The 22,595-nt window shown below is 36.8% G+C and overlaps 1 protein-coding gene across 12 annotated transcripts in view; it reads left to right on the top strand.

The window, feature by feature from the left end:
* The window catches only part of DOCK10 (dedicator of cytokinesis 10), a 206,979-nt gene that overhangs the window by 87,315 nt on the left and 97,069 nt on the right, over window positions 1–22,595 (top strand). For all 12 annotated transcript variants that reach the window (XM_070422263.1, XM_070422252.1, XM_070422259.1 and 9 more), the window contains exons 2-3: window positions 1,962–2,081; window positions 13,513–13,602. In XM_070422263.1, the coding sequence (XP_070278364.1) occupies window positions 1,962–2,081; window positions 13,513–13,602 (210 nt within the window). The remainder of the gene's footprint in view (window positions 1–1,961; window positions 2,082–13,512; window positions 13,603–22,595) is intronic.

Raw genomic sequence — 22,595 nt, 5'->3', positions numbered from 1 at the left:
ACAGACACCAGAGGGTGAGGGCATGAGTGGGGGGGGGGGGGGGCAGGGATAAGGACACATATGTAATACCTTAATCAATAAAGACAAAAAAAGAAAAAATAAAGTGAAATAAATGTTTGCACCAAACCAAACATCTGGGATCTGCATGTCTCTTGAGCTATCATTTTGTAATCCTTAGAATTGACCTTTGACTGGGAAAATAGAAAAATGTAACTTAAAACAAGTCTAAATAAAATAATTTTTATTAAAAGATACTGATTTTAGGAAGATTTTGTTTTTAATTACTCTATTGGTGCCATAGTGTCTCTCCTTCTACTTCAAAATGTTACAAGTTTCACAGCTCTTTCACTCAGTAGATTATGTTGGGCAACTAAATTTCTTCTTTTCTTCAAATATTGCATGGAGTTCTGAATTTTATTTGCTACATCTAGCAATCTTACTTAAAGGGCCCTTTCCAGAGAAAATATTCACTTTACATTTTCCTCGATTTATTTAAGGATTTGTAAAATGGGTTTATTTTCCTTTTGTTTTATTTTGATGCAGAAAGTACATGGAAATCTTTATTATTGGCCCATTGTGTTACATTTTGTTTTGTGTCACTTTTTATATTTGGAAAATCATCAAAATAAACATTGACTGCTACTTTGAGGAGTGCATTAGAAATTATTAAAGTGTCAATAAAGATTTCTGGGGCTTTAGCAGCAGAGATCTTTCAAAAAAGGCCTTAGAAATGGAAGCTAAATTTGTGTGCCTTGCAGACTGGGGAGGAGCGAGGGCAGTGGGAAACTGTTGATGTCATTGTCGTGAAAAAAAAAACAACACAAATTTTATTTTCATTTACAAGATCACTTTAGCATACAGATTTCATGGTGACCACTCCAGCTTCCAAGCCTTAAAATAATCCAAACAGCCATTTCTTCTCATTTGTGTTAATATAAATGCTTCATCAAAGGGCCAAGGGAACTTAGTTGTGTCCTTGGTTTTATGTTCTGTGATGTGTTATTCTTTCTTTTGGGCTCCATCGTTTAAACACACCAACCCTATAATGAAACAATCACACCTTCTCCCACTAGCATTGCCTTTATCTTTCTGGTGCTATGGGCAGCTTATTTAAAGGAAGTGCCATTCTTTTCAGCCTAAGGACTTTTTATTTTTATTTTATTTGTATTAATTTGAGGGGGGGGGGAGGGAGCAGGGGAGAGAGAGGGGGGTTTATTTGTTATTTCATTTATTCATGCATTGGTTGATTCTTGTATGTGCTCTGAACCGGGATTAAACCGGCAACCTTGTCCCATCAGGACATTGCTCTAACCAATGAGCTACACAGACAGGGCTTCAGCTTCACGTCTTCAATGCAGTGTGATTATACAGCTATTTTCAGACTCTTCTCCATTTTCACCACACTGTGTCCATAATAGTTATGTTGTTCATTTCTGTTAGAGAATCATCCAGCTTCTCTCTATTGAGGCAAAAAGGCTCAGAGCCAAGCAATTAATTCTGACACAGGATCCATGCTTCAGTGACAACTAAGACAGCCTGTGATACTTTGATTGCTAGCAGGGTGCCAACATTTTGGAATACACTCAAGTAAACCTCACAAGGAAGTATCTAATTCAGCAAAAGTGATGATGATCATCACAATACTATAGCAAGTAACAGAAGACCTTTCTTCCCATTGACAAGGTAAAGTTTACATAGAATTATAGTCTATGGGTGTGCTAGGACTCAGTGAACAGCTTGAATTACTGAATGAGATGGCACATATTTCAGGATCTTCTCTTATTATTTGAGATCTGGAAATAACAGTTATGTGGCTTTGCCCTAAATGCCTGGAGTCTCTGTGAAGCTATTGGAAGGTTGCACAATGTCAAAGCCTTGGTGATACTAAGACATGAAACCGAACCAGGCATTAAGAAGATTATATGTGTCAGTGGTTAATATTATGTTTTCTTTTTCTACAGCAAGAAAAACCCAGGCTTCCCGAGCCTTTGGATTATGAAACTATCATTGAAGAACTTGAAAAGACGTATCAGAATGATCCCCTTCGAGATCTCCTCTTCTTCCCCAGTGACGACTTCTCGGTGAGTGTGCTCCTTTCAAGCCATCTAAGTTCAGGATGGCCCACAGGATGATTAAGGGGTCAGGGGAGTCCAGCCCTCCCTGTGGTCACCCTACATTATAGTCACTGCAGTGGTAGTCCACATCCAGCAATTTCCAGTGCCCAAGAACCTCGTACATTTGAAGATGGGGGCTAAGTGAAGGTGGCCACTTGGAACGGGAGCAGCACAGGGCACTGCCTGGGTCCAGCTAGTCCTGTATCTCTGCCAACGTATGGGTTTCAAACCACTGTCCTACCTGGCCTACTTCCTCCTTCAGACCATTTCTAACTAAAAGCTTCCAAGCAACTGTAATCAACTGATGACAAAGGTGGGACTCTCTTGGCACAAAAGAGGCAATTCTTAAAAGTCATTCTTAATCTTGGGTGTCCTTTAATAAGGAAATGATAAGGCCTGTGGGCATAGAAAGATAGGCAGGTGCATCTTCATGGAGGGCTTTGTGATTTTGGATATGCCCTTTTTAGGACAATGTTCACTGGCACAGAGACTGCTCTTGGGATGGTAAACAGAATGAATAAAAATGAAATGTGTTTTGGAGAGAAACACAGTAAAGTTATGGATGCACCCACGTGTCCTAACCAATCCATTTGTGGTCATTTTAAGCATTCAAAAATTGTTAGTAAATATCTAACTATGAAACAGATCTTAATGGGCAGGTGGTAAATTTTCCTGTTTTTTCCTAAAAGAAAGGTACTCTCCAGCATCACCAGCACGAGCATTTTAAAGCAGATGTAAAGACAGCTCTGAGGTCATCCTGTGAAATAACCATTGGGCCTCGGACCTCACATTTCCTCAAATGGCCTCAGACTTCCCTTCCCTCCCCTACTTTGGGGGCAGGTCTGGCTTCTGGCTTCTAAAGGTTCATTGTTTTCACCTTCCTCCATGGCTCAATTAAAAAGAAGGTATTATGCAAGTTAACTTTCTGTTCCAAGTACAAAGAAGGATGAAAGAAAGGTGATAGATTTGTAGGTAGGAAAAGAAAGCTCTCCCAATCTTTTTCAGATTTTTAAATGGCTCCCACTTTGACACACTTTAAGAGAAGCTTATCTCATGCAGAGATCTCATTTCCGTGGTTGGACCAGGCCACTGGGTCTTGAACTGCAAACACAAAGTTGACCCACGTTTTGTTTTTAATTCCATATCCTCATTTTCTTTCAGACTGAAGGCAAACTTAACAGCCTTTTTCTGTCAAACAACAACATACACACGAAAAAAAAAACCTCAAAACTTGGAAAACTTTTTCTTCTAGCTCTGTTGTTCAGAAATGTGTCAAAAGCTACACCAAGTTCCCCCAACTCAAGAAGAGAGTAGATGGCATGAAACATTTTCATTGAATTTGACTTCATTTTTTGGTATCTTTCACACTCACTTAAGTTAAGGATATGGTATGACCTTTGCTGTCCTATAGATGTAAACAGAGCACATAATACATACTTTTTTCTCTTCCCGAAGTGACCATTCCAGTAAACACACTGAATTCTTTTATCCAGTGCAGCCAGCCCCATAGGCATCAAAATGAAGGGCAAACACCTGAGCATTGCCCAAGGGCTTCTCCAACATCTGGCCCTTGTCCATTTCTCAAGGCCATACTCTTCCTCCCCTACCCAACCCTCACCCCTATCACACACCATCACCCTAATTCCCAACTGAGGTAATAGACTAGCACAATTCTGGGTATAACATTCTGTCGCCCCTCAGACTGTGTCCTTTCATTATTCATTCAACAAATGTATAATCCTGAGTGTTAGGCATGAATCTCAGAATGGGGAATCAGCATTGATTAGACAGAAATTACCTTGTTTTAATGGAGCTTATCTTTTACTGGGAAGAATAAGGCAAAAAAAGTGAAGAAATTAAATTAACAAGATAGTTTGGATAAAGAGCAGTTCCATAAAGAAAATGAGATAGGGCCATGCAATAGAAGCTGACTAGAAGAAGAACTAGATTGGACTGGGGGGTCATGGACAGCACCAATAACAAGGTTGAACTGAGGGGGACCAACCATGCTAAAACCTAGGAGGGCAGAAAGGGGTGTTTCAGGCTGAAGGAAGCTGCTACAAAGGCCCTGGAGAGCTCTGAGGTTGAAGAGTGGTGTGGGCGGACAGAGAGGGTGGTCAGAGAGGAGGTCAGGCAAGGACAAGGTAAGCCTTTGTGCCATCTTCAAATGCAAGTGGCAAGTCACTGGAGTGTTTCAAGGAGAACAAAATGACCTGGTGTATGTTATTAGAGCATATAACAGGGTGAAGAGGAACCTGGGAGAACAGTTGGGAGACTAATTGCCAATTAGCAGGTGTTCAAGAGACATCTGATGCTATGGAGTCCCCCTTATCAGAAAATGTCTCCTCAGACAAACAGCTAAGTTTTCATTTACATTAAGCACCTGCCAAATAAAAGGATGGTGTCAAATATTGTTACTGCATGAAGCTGCCAGCTTTTTAACAAAATGCAGATGGATAGTTTTCCCTCGTTCCTGCTCTACAGAGTGAGAGTTGACAAACTGTGGCCCATGGGTGGCTTGCTGTCTATTTTTATATGACCTGTGAAGTAAGAATGATTTTTATGTGTGTATTTTTTAACGCTAGTCTGTTGTATTTTCTTCATAGAACTGGTTAAATAGTTGAAGGGAAAAGAAAGAAGCCTATTTTAAACTCATAAAAATTATATAAAATTCTGATTTTTGGTATCCACAAATAAGGTTTTACTTAAATACAATCATTCCCTTTTATTCACCTGTTGTCAATGGCTGCTTTCATACTACACCTGCAGACTTCAACAGAGGTGAAGTCATTACAGTAGAGGAAATGACCTTAAACAATTTACCTGACCCTTTACAGAATCTGCTATAGATTCCTGCTAAAACGAATCGTGTTTATGTGTTGGAGTTTTTCCCTCTTCCTCTATGTGGAATAAAGAGCTTTCCTTACAAACTCTCTGCCCCTGTCTGCCCCATCCTCTGCCTATGTCACATGGCAGGGGTGTTGGTCACCAACAGCAAGCCTCCTGTTCACCAGGCTAGAGGATCATTTCCCAGGCTCATCCCTGAGCAATGGTAAGGATTCTGTGGGATGTGTGTGGACAGTCTCCACCCACCCAGTAGGACGTAGTAGTAGATGACCACTCCAATCCTAACGTATCACAGAATGGAAGGAAGGGGAACAGCTCCAGCTTCCCACCCTCCTTCCAGTGGTCTTTAGCCCAGCTGTGTCTCACTGATTGGAGAATTCAGCTCACTTCTGTGTTTCCACATTTCCAAGCACCCACACTGAGAGCAGACATGATTCATTACTTGGTTTGTTTCATCAATATTTATTTAGCACCCACAAGGCACTGAATATAGAGCAACACTTTCTAGACGAGTGAGGCTGACAGGAAAAGCAAAAGCCCTGTGGTTAAGACGTGTGTGCCCTAATATGGATGAAACGTAAAGTTGATTAAGAATGCTTATAGTTTAGAAGTATCAAGAATTCCTACGTCGTTTCTGTCTATCCAAGCTCTTGGCCCAAGCTATCACCAGCATCATCATTTTTGGCCTGGATCCCCAGAAGTGGCCTTTAAAGGGTCTTGCTGCTCCCTCCCTGCCTTCATTTTGATTCATTTAAAGAAAGCTTTTAGAAATACAAATCAGATACGCCAGTCCTCTGGGTAAAACTTCCCAGTGGTCTCCCATTGCCTTGAGAGTCCGGTCAAGCTCCTTCTTGTTATTGTCCCAGACAGTTGGTTCCTGATGCCCTTATCTCCTCACCCTGTTTCCCTTGCTCACTACATGGATACCTACCTTCCATTCTTTCTGTTGCCTGAGCTTGCCAAGTTCACAGGGCCTTTTCCCTCTTCGCATGCTGGTTCCTGTTTTTCACTCATGGTTCAGTTCAGATGCTCCCTCTTCAAAGACGCATCCCTGACTTCCAGCCTCCATTACCCAACTCCCACACTACATTACCCACCCCATCAGCCTACTTGCTTCTCTTGTAGAATGTGTTGCTACCTAGAAAAATCTGTTTGCTTTGCTATTCCTGGTGTTTCTCGCTGTCAGAGTGTAGCTTGTACTAGGACGGGATGTCTTTTATCTTGGTCATTGCAAGGCCCCTAGAAACAAGAGCGGCACTTGCACAGCACAAGTGGAAAATGGATATTTATTTCAGAAACATGTAGATTATTGTTTTAAATATAACTTTATTCCTTTACGAAGCAAACAGCTATTCTGAAAGGAAATTGGAGAATAAAGAGAATGAAGTAATGAGGAATAAAATGATCATTAATATACTTTCCTCCTTGGCACCACTCAAAAATCACCTCACAAAACAGCACTAGTTGCAGAGGCTCATTCCACCTAGGACAGTGCCTGGCTAATTTCCTCCCTATAACACTTAATGTACTTATGCACATGCTTTTTGTTACTAGGCAAGGGAGAAATCCATTTATAACTGTATTTCAAGTACTCAACACAATGTCTGACTCATGGGCATTCAATTAAGATAGCTGAACATTGAATTAAAATCATCTTCTTCTAGGCTAAGGGACTGAAGTAGCAGCACCTTCCTTTTTCTTGACACTCCAGGTAGAAACGATTTCTCCTGATGCGTGGGTTCTGGGAGCGGGCAGGATGATCTGTATGACTTAGAATGATTCACTAGAAACAAGCAGTTTAAGTGCACTCATTAACAGTACATTCAAAAACATGTACTACTTCAATAATTATATTTGCTATTCTTGTTTTTCTCATCTATATTTTGAAGCTGGTAGCAATAGAAACTTAAGACCAAAGAAAAAGAAAGAACTTAGTCACCAAATTGTGGCTTAGTGAATTAGGCAAGGAGAGTGAGGAAGGCAAACAAAAGCTAAAGGACAGTTTCGAGGACACACTGAATCATATTGTGGAGTGATTCCATTTAAGGAGAGGCAGATACAAAACAGCAGAACCCAAAGTGAGAAAGCCAGAAATGAGTCTCTTGCTAAGTGAAGGACACCGAGAGCCTGAGGTGGAATCATTTCTGGGAGTTACAAAGTGTAAATAAATAAGAAAGTTTAGAGGTCGGAAAGCTAGCACACCTCACACTGTGGGAAAACGTTTAGAGGTCTGAAAGCTAGCAGCACCTCACACTGTGGGAAAGCATATTTCAAATACTGCCCACACCAATAAAACTCCTCTATTGCAGCTCAGCCTTATGGCCCACCTCTGTGAGCTAAGTTGTAACTATCACCAATATAAACAAGGTTATGCTTTTAACCTGGGGAAATACCATTGCCAAAGTCAAAGGTCTATGCTGCACACCTGAAATAGCCTGTTTAAATAGTTACACCATCTTCTCAAAACCCTCCTTCCTATCAAATCCCTAATTCATTACAGAATTAGTCTTTCAAGGCTCTTCAGTACATCCTGGCATTTTCATTGGTCACTATTAAGACTGAGTGAATTGTGATTTCTTAGCATACCAATGGCTTGTTCGTTTCATAGTATGTTTTTGGCTATAAAAAGCAACTGGTAATGGGGATTTCCAGACTCAACCACATGGGTCATTTGGTGAGAGGAAGCAGAAAGGTCTTATTTTATTTTATTTTTTGAAAGGCAGAAAGGTCATGAGATTGTTGGGTTTGTTTTTCTTGCTTCTCTTACTGAGACACAACCTAACATGTTATAGGAATCTCAACCTCTTTTTAAAAAAATATATGTTGTATTGATTTCAGAGAGGCAGGGAGAGGGAGAGATAGAAACATCAGTGATGAGAGGGAATCATTGATCAGATGCCTCCTGAATGCCTTACACTGAGGATCGAGCCCGCAACCCAGACATGAACCCTGACCGGGAATGGAACCATGACCTCCTGGTTCATAGGTCGATGCTCAGCCACTAAGCCACACTGGCTGGGCTCAACCTCTTTTTAAACCTTGGCTTCTGAGCCTAAGTGACTCCCAGTGTTCATGCAAGAATGCTGTAATTGTGATTTAAAAGCTAAGTAATAGTCTTTGTCAAACTAGGTTATTTCTAAGTTATAATAGCTCTCTCATTTACAAGCTAATGAAGCTGAGATTTGAAAGGCCTCTTGTTCAAGGATGGAGAGTAACTGTAAAAATGGGAATCAAACATAAACACCTTGACTTTTATTATTAGAGTTTCTGTCCAAATAGTATTCTGTGGCAAAAAATAAGGTGCACAACTTGAGGGAAATAGTAACTCCCCGAATCCCACAGTGAGTGGTGCCATTGGATAGTTGGCACTGTATGAAACAGTAGACTGTGTATTTCAATTCAGTGAGAATGTGTGGAGACTGCCCTGGGCTCCATCATACTAGAAATATATGTCCAAATAAAGATTGGACACTTATAGTCATAGCAGCGTTATTCAAATAGCCCCAAAGTGAAAACAACCCAAATGTCCATCAAATGGTGAATGGATAAACAGTTCCACCTGAAAGGGAATTAAGTACTGACACATGCTAGAGCCTGCATAAAACTTGAAATGTTATGTAAGTGAAAGAAGCCAGTCACAAAAAGCCACATACTGAATGATTCCATTTGCATGAAGTATCCAGAATAGGCAAATTCATGAGACAGAAAGTTGACTAGTAATCATCAAGGGTTGGGAAGAAGGAAGAATGGGATGTAACTGCTAATGGTATGAGTTTTGAGGGGGGAGTGATGAAACTGTTCTAAAATTAAATATTAATGATGGTTCACAGCCCTGTGGATGTACTTAAACCAGAGATAGGGCACTGAACAATCATAAAAATATATGTCTACACTCAAATACTTCATTCTTTAAAATAATTAAGCAAAATATACTGAAGAACATGGCAAAACATTTAATTTATTTTTATAATTTGTCCTCAAAGAAGAGTTCATGTGATTTATACTCAAAACAACACACCTGTACAATGACTGACATAACTAATCACAGGCAGAGCTTTTGGCCCTAAAGATTCTACAGTTAAGCTGCAGGTAGTAACCATATAGTTCAGAGAAGAGAAGATGTATGTTGCATGAATTAGAGAAAATTTTCAAAAGGAGTTGGCACCTATCCTAAACCTGAGATTAGAAAAGAACGAGGAAGGAAAGGGATTCTCTGAGAGACAGAAGAGCATGGGCAAGGATGGTGCAGGACTGAGCCCTGGATGGAAGAAGGGATGTGAGCAGCCATGCGAGAAGAAGCGGTGGCAGGGTGGCTATCTGTGTCAGGGGTGCTTGTGTCTGAGGCTGCTCGTCACAGGGTCATGACAGGGCCATGTCTGCCCGCCTCACAGCCAGCACATTTCTTCACTGTGCAACCTTGGAGAGATCAGCCCACTGCTGCGAGTCCTTGCCAAAGGGAGGTTCTACTGCATAAGTATCTGTATACCGGAGCACTGGGTTCTATTCATGCTCACATTTTTCCATAGGTAGAATATTCTATCCTAACCTCCTTAAAGAAGGTGACACATTTTGAAGAAATGAATCGCAAAACAGAAGTGAAATGACTTGCTCAGGGGTTTGCCAATCTAAGACTAAAACTTGAATCAGGTCTCCAAACCTCCCTCCTTATACACTTACATCCTGTGGCAGAGATGTCCCCATGCTCGCCTTGGCTGGAGGAGGGCGACTGTCCAGTGATGGCCAACTGCTCACTATCTGTGCATCCCCCATGCAGTGTACCTTCAGCAAAACAAAGACACCTTCCCTATAAAGCACAATGAAGGCATTAAAGTGATTTTCTCATTTATTTAAAAATAAAAACAAAATGAAATCACAACAATACTCTTCTGAATGTGATAAAAAATGTTTTTCAAGCAACTAATGTAATATAAGCTCCTGCTTAAAATTGAGGCACTGTCCATGTCTCAGTCTGAGAAATCTGGTGGAGGTCACATTCAGACACTTGCTGGGTTGGAATTGATCGCGACTGTTAGTTAACAGTCTCTGTTGTGAGGCCCATTGACTTCTCAAGCTGGGACTGATTGATTACTGCTGACACCAGCATCTCTGTCTTCTTTTTTGAACAGCTGGGATCTGCAATGCTATTACAGGAAGCTGTGCTCAGCCCAAGATAGGATAAGTGGCCTCTTTTTTAGACTTTGACAGTGGCCTTTGGTCAATTGAGAAATGGCCCTGATGTACTTGGAATGAAGTCTTCTGTGGTCATGTTAGCCAGCAGAATGGTGGCTGTGGCAAAGCCACCAAGACAACCGACTGCAGAGTAGAGGAACCAGAAAGTGACAGGGCGTAGTCTATACTGTCTGAATAGTATAGGCCTGAAATGACAAGCAAGCCTGCATGCATTGTTTCATAAATAAAAAGGTAATTTTTATTTCCAAATGCCTAATCTCTGCACAATAGTCCGCTTGTAAAACTACCTTCAGAAGAGGAGCTCGGCTGAGTTCCAGCCCAGTCTCAGATCCATTTCATGCCATTGAGCTGTACTAATTGTCGACCAGACGGTTTATAAAAGAGAACAGGAAGTCTGCTGTGGCCAAGGCAATTTGTCGTGGTCTGAAAGCATCCAATTCTCAGAAAAGAAATTCTCTGTAACCTTAACAAATATGACTCTGTATACTTTTCTTTTTTATTTGATCAATTTATTTTTGCTTCAAAGGAGACACATTATAGAAGTCAGATGTGAGCAGAAGTACCACAATTCTTACAGTTGAAACTGGTGGCTTCCTGCTTTTTCAGGCAGGTTCTCCAGTATTACCACAAAATATAACAGACCAATAACTTGTTACAGGCACTTATTTTAACGTGTATTCCTTTCCTTCTGTCTTCTGTATTCTGTGCAAAGTATTAGATGTGCTATAATTCCATGCATGTTGTAAAATAATGTTTTAGATTTATATATAAATTTAAACTGAGATGACTCAACCCCAGTTGTCATTTCATAACCAGAGGTCATCAGGAATCACTCATAATCATTGCACACATGACTGTACACATGATCTGTTTTTATGACCCCATCCTGAATGAATTCCCAATCTCATACATTGCATATGAGCATTAGCTTAGGTATGGGGGCTCTATCATTACTACATGACATCATGAATCAAGTAGCCATGTAATTATTATTACTGAAAACCTGAGCTCACATTTCAGAAGCTTACCATTAAGAAAAATATCCTTTTTAAATTAGCTCAGTATTCACTCTATTGTACAGAGCAGTGATCTTAGTGGGACGGTAGGTTTATAGTATAACTGAACAGGAAGGTTACATTTAGGCCATGTTACTCTACTTTCCATCACACTTAGAGTATTTAGAACAGCTATTATTTTTTTTCAAAAGGCACGAAATCAATAGGAGACTATAGTGCATAATGAAAAAGAGGAATCTTTTACTTTTTATATAAAGCTTTTATTATAAAATAGTGGCTGAAATCTAGAAAAAAAATTATTTAGAGAAAAAAATCCTGATCTTGTCAACAGATTACAATATGTAATGTCCCCTTGAAACCAAACAAGTAACACTGTGTATCTGTGAATTATCTGTCCAAATAGGAAATAAGTTATCCCCAAATAATTGAAATCCAGAAAAGCTCAATTTAGGCGTGCATTTAAGTCTTCTACTCCAAACTTTAATAGAGCTTATTTGCTGTTTATCTAACAGAGTGAATAACATAAAAGAAACAAGATGAAAGAGGAAACTCAAAAGCAGGGGTCCTCAAACCATGGCCCGCAGGCCACATGCGGACTGCCAAAAATATTTGTTTTTTTACTTCAAAATAAGATATGTGCAGTGTGCATAGGAATTTGTTCATAGTTTCTTTTTTTAACTATAGTCCGGCCCTCCAATGGTCTGAGGGACAGTGAACTGGCCCCCTGTTTAAAAAGTTTGAGGACCTCTGCTCAAAAGGAATGAAAAAATGCAAAATCTAAATAATAATAATAAATCTTAAGTTGGGTCTATCATACTTCTCATGGGAAGGGATGTCTCCCTGTTTGTGGACCTGCACTTTGCTTGAATTGATGGTCACTTCCTAACTGTTCACATAACTGCAATCTAATCCTAGGGCAAACGCACTGACCAAGGGAGCTCAGTCCATAGCTGTATTTTAGGATGAGCACTGATTTTTCACTATATGAGGTATCTTGAGCATAGTGCTCTCATTAATTTTTAGTCTGTAATCTTATTAGACTCACATGACATTCTTCCTCTTTCACAGTATTCAAGCCCATGTTTCCCTTACAGATAAACTCACACGCCACATACACTCACCACATGCTCACACAGAACACACATATGCATACTCACACATGCTCACACATGCTTCAACAAATCAGTAGGTACGCCCCCAACCAAGCACTGAGGTTATAGCAGTAAACTAAACAGACCAAATGTCTTGCCCTCATGGAGCTCACATCAGGAGTGAAGAAAGAGAGGATTTGAAGAGAATAGGAGTCTAGGTTTGGAAGAAAAGTAATGATGCTGCCCTTGGTGGCAGAGCTTACAGCTGCCATGAACCCAGAAGACTGAATTTCCTGGACCCCTCTCTTTCCCACCTTCCCCCAAATAGGGAGGGGTTTGAGACTTTCATCTGTTCCAGTAATTCATCCAAAATACCCCATATCTAGAACAGTTCAAATGAACTTTATTATGTCTGATTAATCATTTGTGGGTTGGTAATTTACAAAATAAAAGACCTCAACGGTTGGTACCAGGTATGTGACCAGACATCATTCCAGCATCCCTGTAAGCAAAAGGAGCACAGACTGAAGAGAGCTGGAAGCTGGTGATGGAAACTAACTGTTTTACGACCTCCCCTAATCCCCAGCTGTATAGAACTGAAGATGTATAAAGAGGAAACAAACTGTGAATTCTGTGTTAGACGTTTTGTTTTAAGAGATACTCTATACTTTCAGTTCATGTATATTCATTTAACAGAAGGTTGTTTAGCATTGAAGTTGAAAATACTTTGTTCATTTTAACAACAACAATAACAAAAAAGACACCAGAAACAAGACTTGTTTTCTTCAAGGCACAGATATACTAAACACCCTTTCTTGCCTCCCATCCCTAATTGTAGTTACACACACACACAAATAGTTCTGAAAAGGGCTAAATTTATCCTGTTGATATTCAGGAGGTTATTTACAGTAGGATTCATTAACAATGATTTTGTATATCTTCTCCTTTATTTTATATTTATTTCATCATTAGCAACAATAACAAAAGATACCAATAGAAATGAACCAGTCACAAGAGACAGATGTCCAAATTTTCATTTTCTGCAGGGAAGGAAAGAGCTTAAAATCATGAGCTTCACTGATAAACAGTAATTGTAATAATGCTGATAAGTGGTAATAAAGGAGGGTTTGGATTTTCTCTCCTAGAGAATAAATTGGCAAGAACCAAGGAAGTGTCTCTGCTGTGTTTTGGTGTAGAGGTGTGCACAATGTTTTTAAGTTGGAGGGCTTAATTTCTTTTCATTGTTTCTCTCAGACGGCCACAGTTTCGTGGGATATCCGAACGTTGTACTCAACAGTACCTGAAGATGCAGAGCACAAAGCAGAAAGTTTACTGGTGAAAGAGGTAAATGTGATACTTTCCAATCCTTTCTTTTATAAAACTCTCTTTCCCTCAGGTAGTTATTAATACAACTTTATTATCATTGTCTTCCTCACCTTTTCAATAGAGATTAGTTGATGTCTTTCGATCATCATTGCCTGAAGATGTGTTCCATTTTCCTGTTAATCGTTTTTCATTATCTGCTGACTATTCAACTTTTGGAATTTTTTTTGTTTTGCTTTTACTTAACTTAAAAATTCCACATGAAGAAATGTTTTAGTATTCTTCATAGGCAGATTTAATTTTATTTTACTTATTTGGACTGAGTTATAGGCAAGGCCATACTATGTGAGAATTTTTTATACCAGAGTTCCCATTTTAAGAGATATAGTTCTTTTAAGTACTAACTACAAAAATATTAATGTGAACAGCTGTAAGGGACTGATAGAAGCATGTTGCTATGTCATCTCCTTGCATTTGAAGGATGTAGGGAAGGCCTACAGCACTGCTGCTTCTCCTAACCAGAGAGCAGGTTGCTTTAGGGCAGGGATTGGACTAGCACAGAATAGCTACTAGCAGGTGGTTATTGAATAAATAAATGGAGCCAATCCTTCCTTTATGGAAAAAGCAATGATAAAACTTAGCCGAGCACAAGTCAAAGTAAAAGTATTGAAGTCTAAATGTACTCTTTAATCCTGAGAAAGTAGTGTATCCCGATTAGGATTTAGTTAAAGCCACACACAACAGCAAAGCCCTTTCACAGCTCCTAAACATATTTGTATGAATATAAGTTAGCCTTATTTGTGTACCTATTAATACCAAGCTGAGTAAACATATTTTATATTATACTATTCTTTTTTGCATATACATGTGTGTATATGTATATGCATATATATTATATATCTTTATATTGTACTATTTAATTCAGGTCACCTTTTGCCATAAATTTACCTGTTTATTTTTTTCCAATTCCATGATTTTATATTTATTTCCTAAAGTTCACATTAAATTGCAGAGTCTGTCTTAAGAATGTAGAAAAAAAGAAAAACAGTGCAAAGTTAGATAACATCAGGTAATCTGAGTGTACTATTTTCATATTTACTAATAAAAATAATAAGTGTGATGTCAGTATTATAATATTTTATTTACAGTCTCCTTAGAGGAAGTTTTGATATCTACTAGGGCATCACTGTTTAAAAAAAGAGTTGACAAATTATTTTCTAATCAAGGAATTAGAATTATTGAGACTAGGTCTACAAAATCATGCAGTATGTATATGTTAACTTAGGTAGGGTTTGAAATGTTTAGGACATTGAATTCCTAATGGAATATTTAACCAGGTTTTCTTGCATGATCTTCACAAAATATTGCATATTCTTCATAATGATCTGTAACACTGTTGTTAAGTTCATTTCAGTGTATTTTATAGTTTTGCTAAAAGTAAGTGGAATGTTAAAAGTCCATTTCCTTTTCTTAGTGTCCATTGCTGCTATCTTTTAAAAGCTATTAATTTTCAAATATGCATAACTAGCTTACTAACCTCTCCTATCCTAATAGTTCTTATTTGAGTTTTAGATGTGTAGTTATATCATCTGCAAATAAAATTTCTTCTTTTCTAATAAGTATATCATTTATTTAATTTTTGTGTTATTTTATTACCTAATGTCTTTAAAACAATGTTGAATAATAATGCTAATATTGGGCATCCTGTCTTATTGGTGTTTTATTATATTTTTTCTGGCATAAAAGAAGTGTCTAAGAAGGTCTTGGTCTCTACAGTCCTTATAAACACTTGCTACTTAGGTTTTGAAATGCATATTCAGTCTATTGATTCAACAGCTCTTCTACATGAATTTATAAAGCACTGTAATAGAATTAGTAGGTCGCTATCCTGTGGATCCACACTTGCATTTCTGGTATAAACTTTTTGTTCCAGTTGCATTATTACCTTCATACTCTACTACATTAGAATTGTTAATATTTTATTTAAAATTTTTGCACTAATATTCATGAGTGGAGTCTGGCTGTTGTTTTCTTTCCCCCCCCCCTTTGGTATTAGAGAAATGCTAGCTTTAGACAATAAATTGAGATAGTTTTCAATTTTTAAATATTCTGGAATAAACAAATATCCAGTGAAATGAAACAGAGTATCTAGAAACATCTAAGTGCATATGGTTTCTTAATAAATGGGAAATATGGCACTTGAAATTTTTTAAGGAAGAGTGAGCAATTCAACAAATACAAATTGGCTCACCATTTTAGATGAATATAAAGTTAGGATTCTCTATCTCACATTACATATAAAAAATAACTCCACATAAATATTAAAAATGTGATTAATTCCAGGCATATATGAAAAAACCAAAAATTGTTAAGATGTAGGATAATATTTTAAGTGGAAACTTATGAAAAATGGGCAAATTTAAGCAAATAAAAATTTTAATATTTATATGATAAATGGTACCATAAAGCCAGAAGACAATACTTAACCACAGAAATTATTTGCAACTCATTATATCTTTTGTTTCATACACACAGACACACATGCTCCTTAATAGACTGACTTGATGAGTATATTTTCACTGTTCACAAGGTAGTATGTCCTTCATTTGACAAACTTGTAAGCTTTCTGCCTCGGTTTCTCCATCTTTAAATAGAGATATTAATAATCCCAATGCTGTATTTCTAAAATTAAATATAGCAATAACATGAAAACATTTGGAAAATAACAGTTGGGGAGCAATGTCTTTATCTGATCCTCCTAAGTGACTTAAAATCAACATCTATAACCACAAAAAATATCAAACACTTCCCTGATAAAACAAGCATCACTTCCTGCCACTGGGGCTTGGGGAGCAATTAAAGGATCTATAAATAGGATGAAGACTTCCTAAGCCAAAAACTTATAGAGCAAAGTTTTCTTTTGAATATGTACAAAAGGATAATAGCAAGCCAGAAACACAGAACACTAATTAAAACTAAGCCCTTGGTTTGGACTTTCGAAACAAAGAAGATGAAAGAGCAGAGACTTGAGAAGGATACAGTGGCCTAACCGGAGCAACGGTCTAGGGACCACTTCAGCAGAATGGCTGAGAGAAATACTGACAAAGTAGTAAGGTAGCAAGTTACTCTGCCAACAAAGCACTTGGCAGTTTCTGGAAATCCGTCAGCTGCAGGAGTAGAGCAATGATAAAATGAGGACTAAGTCGTGAATCCAAGAGCCCAAGTCTCAATTGGAATCCAAGACTCCAAGCCAAGACATAAAATATTCCAGGATTTAAGATTTATGAAAACATTAAAGAATAGAAGCAAATACCTATCTGCCTGTCTATCGATCTATCTATCTATGCGTGCACACACACACACACACACACAATTATACACTGCCCTCATCATCTGCATACCAAAGTTAAAAATAGTTCAGGAGGCTATTATGTATAAAATATTGCTTAATTTATTAAGAAACAAAATTTTGTGAACATGAAAAACAATACAATCAAATGAATATAATATTGAAAATGAAATTTCTTCCTCTTCCATCATTTGGACCCAGACAAATGGTATACAACTAATCCAAGAGAAAATTATGTATATGCAAGGTAGAATTTGTATCATATTGAGAAGTAAAAGAGATATTAAAAAACTTGAGTCCTAGACATAGCAAAGAAAATTATGTGGACAGAGGGATTGGCCATGATTTTAAATGTATTTCATGCTGCCCATTTTTGTTGAAAGAAATATATCAAACTAGAATGAGATTTATCTTGGTTCAAGAAAACACAAGGAATAAAATTCTTACTTTTACAATTAAAATAACTTTATATCTTTTATGTTTAATTTTGGACAGCATGTTATGTACCGTGTTAAAGAAACCATTCTTTTGACCAAAATGCCTTTGTACTTTATACAAAAATTTTAAATCTAATATGTATAATTATGTACACTCAAACTTACCCTGAAGTAAGAATAAATCTTTGAGTAAGTGATTCTGGGGTTTTTTTGCATGTATAAATAAATTAAGTAAAAATGAAGGCTGTTTCCTGATTCTGAATCATTGGGTAGCAAATGAATGATTCAAATGTATTCATTAACTTCAGACCAGAGCATGATAAGCATGGTTTTGCTCACTGTAGAACTAATGTCTTTGATGACACCAGGGCTACATGTACAAATTAATTCAGTGGAAGGTACAGGGAAAATGCAACTATAAAAATCTCCCCAAATTAAAAAGTCACAGTTCTTTCTTAATAAAATTAGTGAGAATAAAATGATTTTGACTTTTTGTTTTAAAGAATGGGGTTCTTTCTTAATTCCCTGATAAAGGTCTTACTAGAGGCTAAGGGACTTTTCATTTTGTGTGTATTTTTAAAAAGTAAATTTATAAGTAAAGCCACTTACATATTGTGACTTCAAGAATTTAATAGAGCCCAGATGGAGTGGCTTAGTAATTGAGCATCAACTATGAACCAGAAGGCCATGGTTCAATTCCTGGTCAGGGCACATGCCTGGGTTTCAGGCTTGATCCCCAGTAGAGGACATGCAGGAGGCAGCAGATCAATGATTCTCATCATTGATGTTTCTCTTTCTCTTCCTCACTCCCTTCCTCTCTGAAATCAATAAAAAAATTATTGGAAAAATATCAAAATCTGTTATTATTCTATATTTAACTTAGTCATATATATATGTGTATATATATATATTAGTAAACTAGTATATATATATATATATATATATATATATATGTGTATATATATATATATATATATATATATGATTTTATTTCTGTCATGGCCAGAACAAAATGGATCACCAGATTTTCTTTATACTAAATGTATAACATTAAAGATAATAAGCATATGAAAGTTCATTAAGGTAAATTAAAATGCATTATCTTTTCAGTGGCATTAGATAAAATATATATAAAAAACACTGATGAAAACAAAATGGTTTTGTGGTTCACTTTAACAACTGTGAAGAAATTTATTTTCTAGTCACCAAAGTCCCTAGAATAATATAGTCTAGTTTCTAAATATGCAAAACTGTTCCAATTGTAAATTGGCTTCCCCTTCTCCACAATAAAAAGTATCCTATAATGTTTGGTGGTAAATAGTTAAAAAGAAAGAAGTGCAATTGGAGACCCTGGGGTGCTAGAATAATAAAGAAACCACTTTAAGTTTTCACCTAATATTTCAATTACATTGAATTACAACCCAGATTTTATGCCTTTCATGAGAAGAATGACTAGATCATAATATTACCAAGGTTTTAGTACCATCCATTATTTATATCCTGACAGATTACTTGTGAGATGTAGCTAGGAAATTAGTGTGTCTGGTCCCAGGTCAGGCACAGGTGTGATTTATAAAAGTCTAATTTCAACCACCTCAATTCAACACATTCCAGGAAAAAAAAACACAAATATTTTTATCCACTTTCAATTTAGAATCAACAACAACAAAATAAAACAAATTAGGCTATTCTATAATTCAAAGTGAGAAAATAGTTTAAAAATTATTTTTTCTTATGGTTGTAATTTGATATGACATTCTGTTTTGTGTTCCACATGCATTATTTATATACATGCTAACACTTCCTAATATCAAGTAATATTTTTTACAATCAAACCCAAATTCATTAAAAAAGATTGTACCATGATTTCTGAAACTGAGTCATATCTATATTTACATAATTTATTTTGTCCAAACCCATTATTTTTAATTCTCTCCCAAGAGTGTAGTATAAGTATTTTTAAAATATCATTAACTTATTTTTATACTTCAGAAATTATTGCATTTTAAAGGGATTCATAATATGATCCAATTAAAGAAAAAAATATTTTTGGTGCCTTTTTTCCCTCTAAAATATCAATGTATTGAGTGCCCACATGACCTCATTTGTAGGAATAGTTTCATGTTCTACTTGTTGACTTGGTTAACAGCATCACCTCTGAATTTGAAGTGTTTCAATATGGATAATAAATTACCCAGCAATCCTTTCAATACATAATTTTCCTAAATTCACCCAATTTCATGATGCTACACTTTCAAAATTTATACAATAGCCATATTTACTCCTAAACTTTATATAAAGAATGACATGAATATGAAAGTTACCACAATCTGTTTACAAATACAGAATTAATCCCAGTGGTGACTAAGGGCCAAAATGAACACCTTTTGTGGTTGCATAAATCTTTTGGGCAAGAAAGTAGCCATGTAATTAAATAAACCTGTATGGCTAGAAAGAAAAACAAGTTTGCATCTAAAAAGCCATTTATTACCTGCTTATTACTCTGTGGCCAGAATCTAATAGCCATTTTCAGAGATGGACAAATTATATTGTCAAACCAAAATTGCTCTTTGGGTTGGTAACATGATTTGAATTGATTCTAATGATTCACTAAAGAGGAGAGGGAGAAATGAACTATTTTCTTTACGGTAATCTGCTGCTCTTTACAATTGCCCAATCTTTTCTAAAATATTTAGATTTTGACAACTTTCAAGGTGTCATGTTTAGTAATTTCTAAGGGAAAAAAGATATACAAGATTCATTCAATCAACAAATATACATTGAATATCCACTATAAGTAAAACCCCATACTGGAGTTGATATGTTCCCTGACCATTTCAAAGGTTGTGTCCACTTGAGTGAAAGCTGGAGGGTGACCTCTTTTACTCGACTTCACTGTATAAAGCTAGGACGCTAATGCTTTCAGTTTAGAGACAAAAAGCATGACAAGGACTGAGCCACACTGTTAATCCGGTGGAATGATGGATTTAGGCTCCCCCACCTTTACAGATTCCATCCTATTCAGTGGATTTATGTGGGACCCTGGAACCTGCATTTTAATTAGCAACCTCAAAAAATTCAGGAACACGATAGAGTTTAGGAAACACTATCCTAATGACATAAAAGCCTTTATGTATGTTGACTTGGCTCAGCTTTATTGTGCCTAAATGCCACAGGCAGAGATGCTAATATAAAGGCTAAACAAGCAAACATAATTAATGAATAGCCCAGCGGGTGTGGCTCAGCGATTGAGCATCAACCCAGAAACCAAGAGGTTGCCAGGTCGATTCCCAATCAAGGCACATGTACAGCTTGCAGGCTATGTTTCTATCTATTCCTCTCCCTTCCTCTCTGTCTAAAAATCAATGAAAATATATTTTAAATAAATAAATAAGTAAATGAATAAATTACTAAAACGTGAATTGGGTCATTACTGTTTGGAAAAATTAACTAGCACAAGCATACTTCACCTTTGAAGTAGACTGTAGCAGCCTCCATTTTAAAGGGGGTAAGGAGTTGATATTTTGAAACTGATGTTGTGGGATTGGTCATTAGCAAGGAGAAAATGGAGCTATTGCCTTATGGTAACAAGCACAGTTGTAGCCTGTGACTTTGAATTTGCAACAGGTCACTTCAGCTTGCATTTTGGACAGAAAGGAGTTATAGTCATAATTATCATAGTTCTTAATGATCTTCTTAGAGTGACTGTGTGGGCTGGAACAAAGAATAGAGAGTAATTTTCCATGCATAACATTTCCAAGATGCCATAGCTATGTATGGGAAACTTTTATGCATTTGTAAAATGCATTGGCTTTCTCAGAATCAGAGCAATCACAGATTTAGAAGGATTCTTAAGGGTTATCTAGTATAACCTTAATTCTCATCTACCCACCACCAGATACATTAAATCTGGCCCATAAATTCATAAATGATTTGAATCCAACAAAATTCTCTGATAATCAGAGATAATACATCTTCCCAGAACTGTGCTTTTATAAATCAGGAAAAACAAGTCATCATCAACTGTTGTGAATGTAAATTATAGTTTGAGTCAAACTGAAAAACTGATTTTTAAAGCAAGTATTGATTAAGTATTTACCCTATGCTAAGAGCTTTATAGGAATTGTGTTATTTTATTCTATTAAAATTGGTATTATTTAGACAGATAAGGAAATTTAGAGTTGTTAAGTTACTTAATTGAGCTAACACCAAAATTAAAAACCATGTCTGTCTGATTCCAAGACAGAAACAAAAATGCCATAAAAACATCTGGAATGATGGTCCAGTGTCTGCAATCATCATGCAATTCATAAATTAGCTGAATGAACTTTGAGAGACAAATCCAGTTTGAAATCACATGTAGGATCTTGAACAAAGATCTGAGGCTCTCTTTGCCTCTGTGATCTATAAGATAGGAATCATAAAATATCTTTGAGTGTTTATTAAGATGATAAAGTGCCTAGTAGTACAGTATCTAACAAGCACTTGCCTCTCCAAGACAAACAAACAAAAAGAGGTCGTTTTTTAATATAGCACACTAATATAAGAAAGTAAGTACCACATTCATTTTTGGCCAGTGAAATTCAGGATTACCACATCTCAGATTTATTCAGTTAAGCCTGTTGCACATTATGGATATTGTGTGTAATATGAATGAGTAAACATGTTTATCATGCTTAAAAATAAGTACTATCCATAACAAGAAAAGACATGTAAATCAATGCATTTTTGGAAAACCTCCAGATCAGAAAGTATAGAGATAGATATGGGGCATAAATTTCTAATTTATTCCAATATTCTAAACTAGAGGCCCGGTGCATGAAATTTGTGCACTTGGGGGGGTGGTCCCCTCAGCCCAGCCTGCACCTTCTCCAATCTGGGACCACTCAGGGGATGTCCGACTGCCAGTTTAGGCCTGATCCCACAGGCATTATCTCCTAACATATTGCACAATTTACTTTTTTTGTGTATTTATTAATCATGTTTTCACAAAGGGATACATTTCAAGAGGGAATCACTTTTAGCCTCTTGATCACTGATGGGTTTCCATCACTTAGAACAACCCCAGGCACACAGTAAGGGCTCCATAATGTTTGTTGAATTAATTAATTGATGACTCCAAAACTAGGAGTCTGGGTTAATAAATTATTCTACTTTATTAAACTTCTTTAAAGTGGTCATAGAATTTAGAAAGCAAATTTAAAAATCTTTAGAATATGCCATTATGT

The sequence above is a fragment of the Myotis yumanensis genome, unplaced genomic scaffold (genome assembly GCF_028538775.1).
Source record: "Myotis yumanensis isolate MYYU_CA2020_CCGP unplaced genomic scaffold, mMyoYum1.0.hap1 SCAF_8, whole genome shotgun sequence".
Classification (NCBI taxonomy): domain Eukaryota; kingdom Metazoa; phylum Chordata; class Mammalia; order Chiroptera; family Vespertilionidae; genus Myotis; species Myotis yumanensis.
Note: the sequence above shows the minus strand (reverse complement) of the source record. Positions and strands in the feature narration are given on the sequence as shown.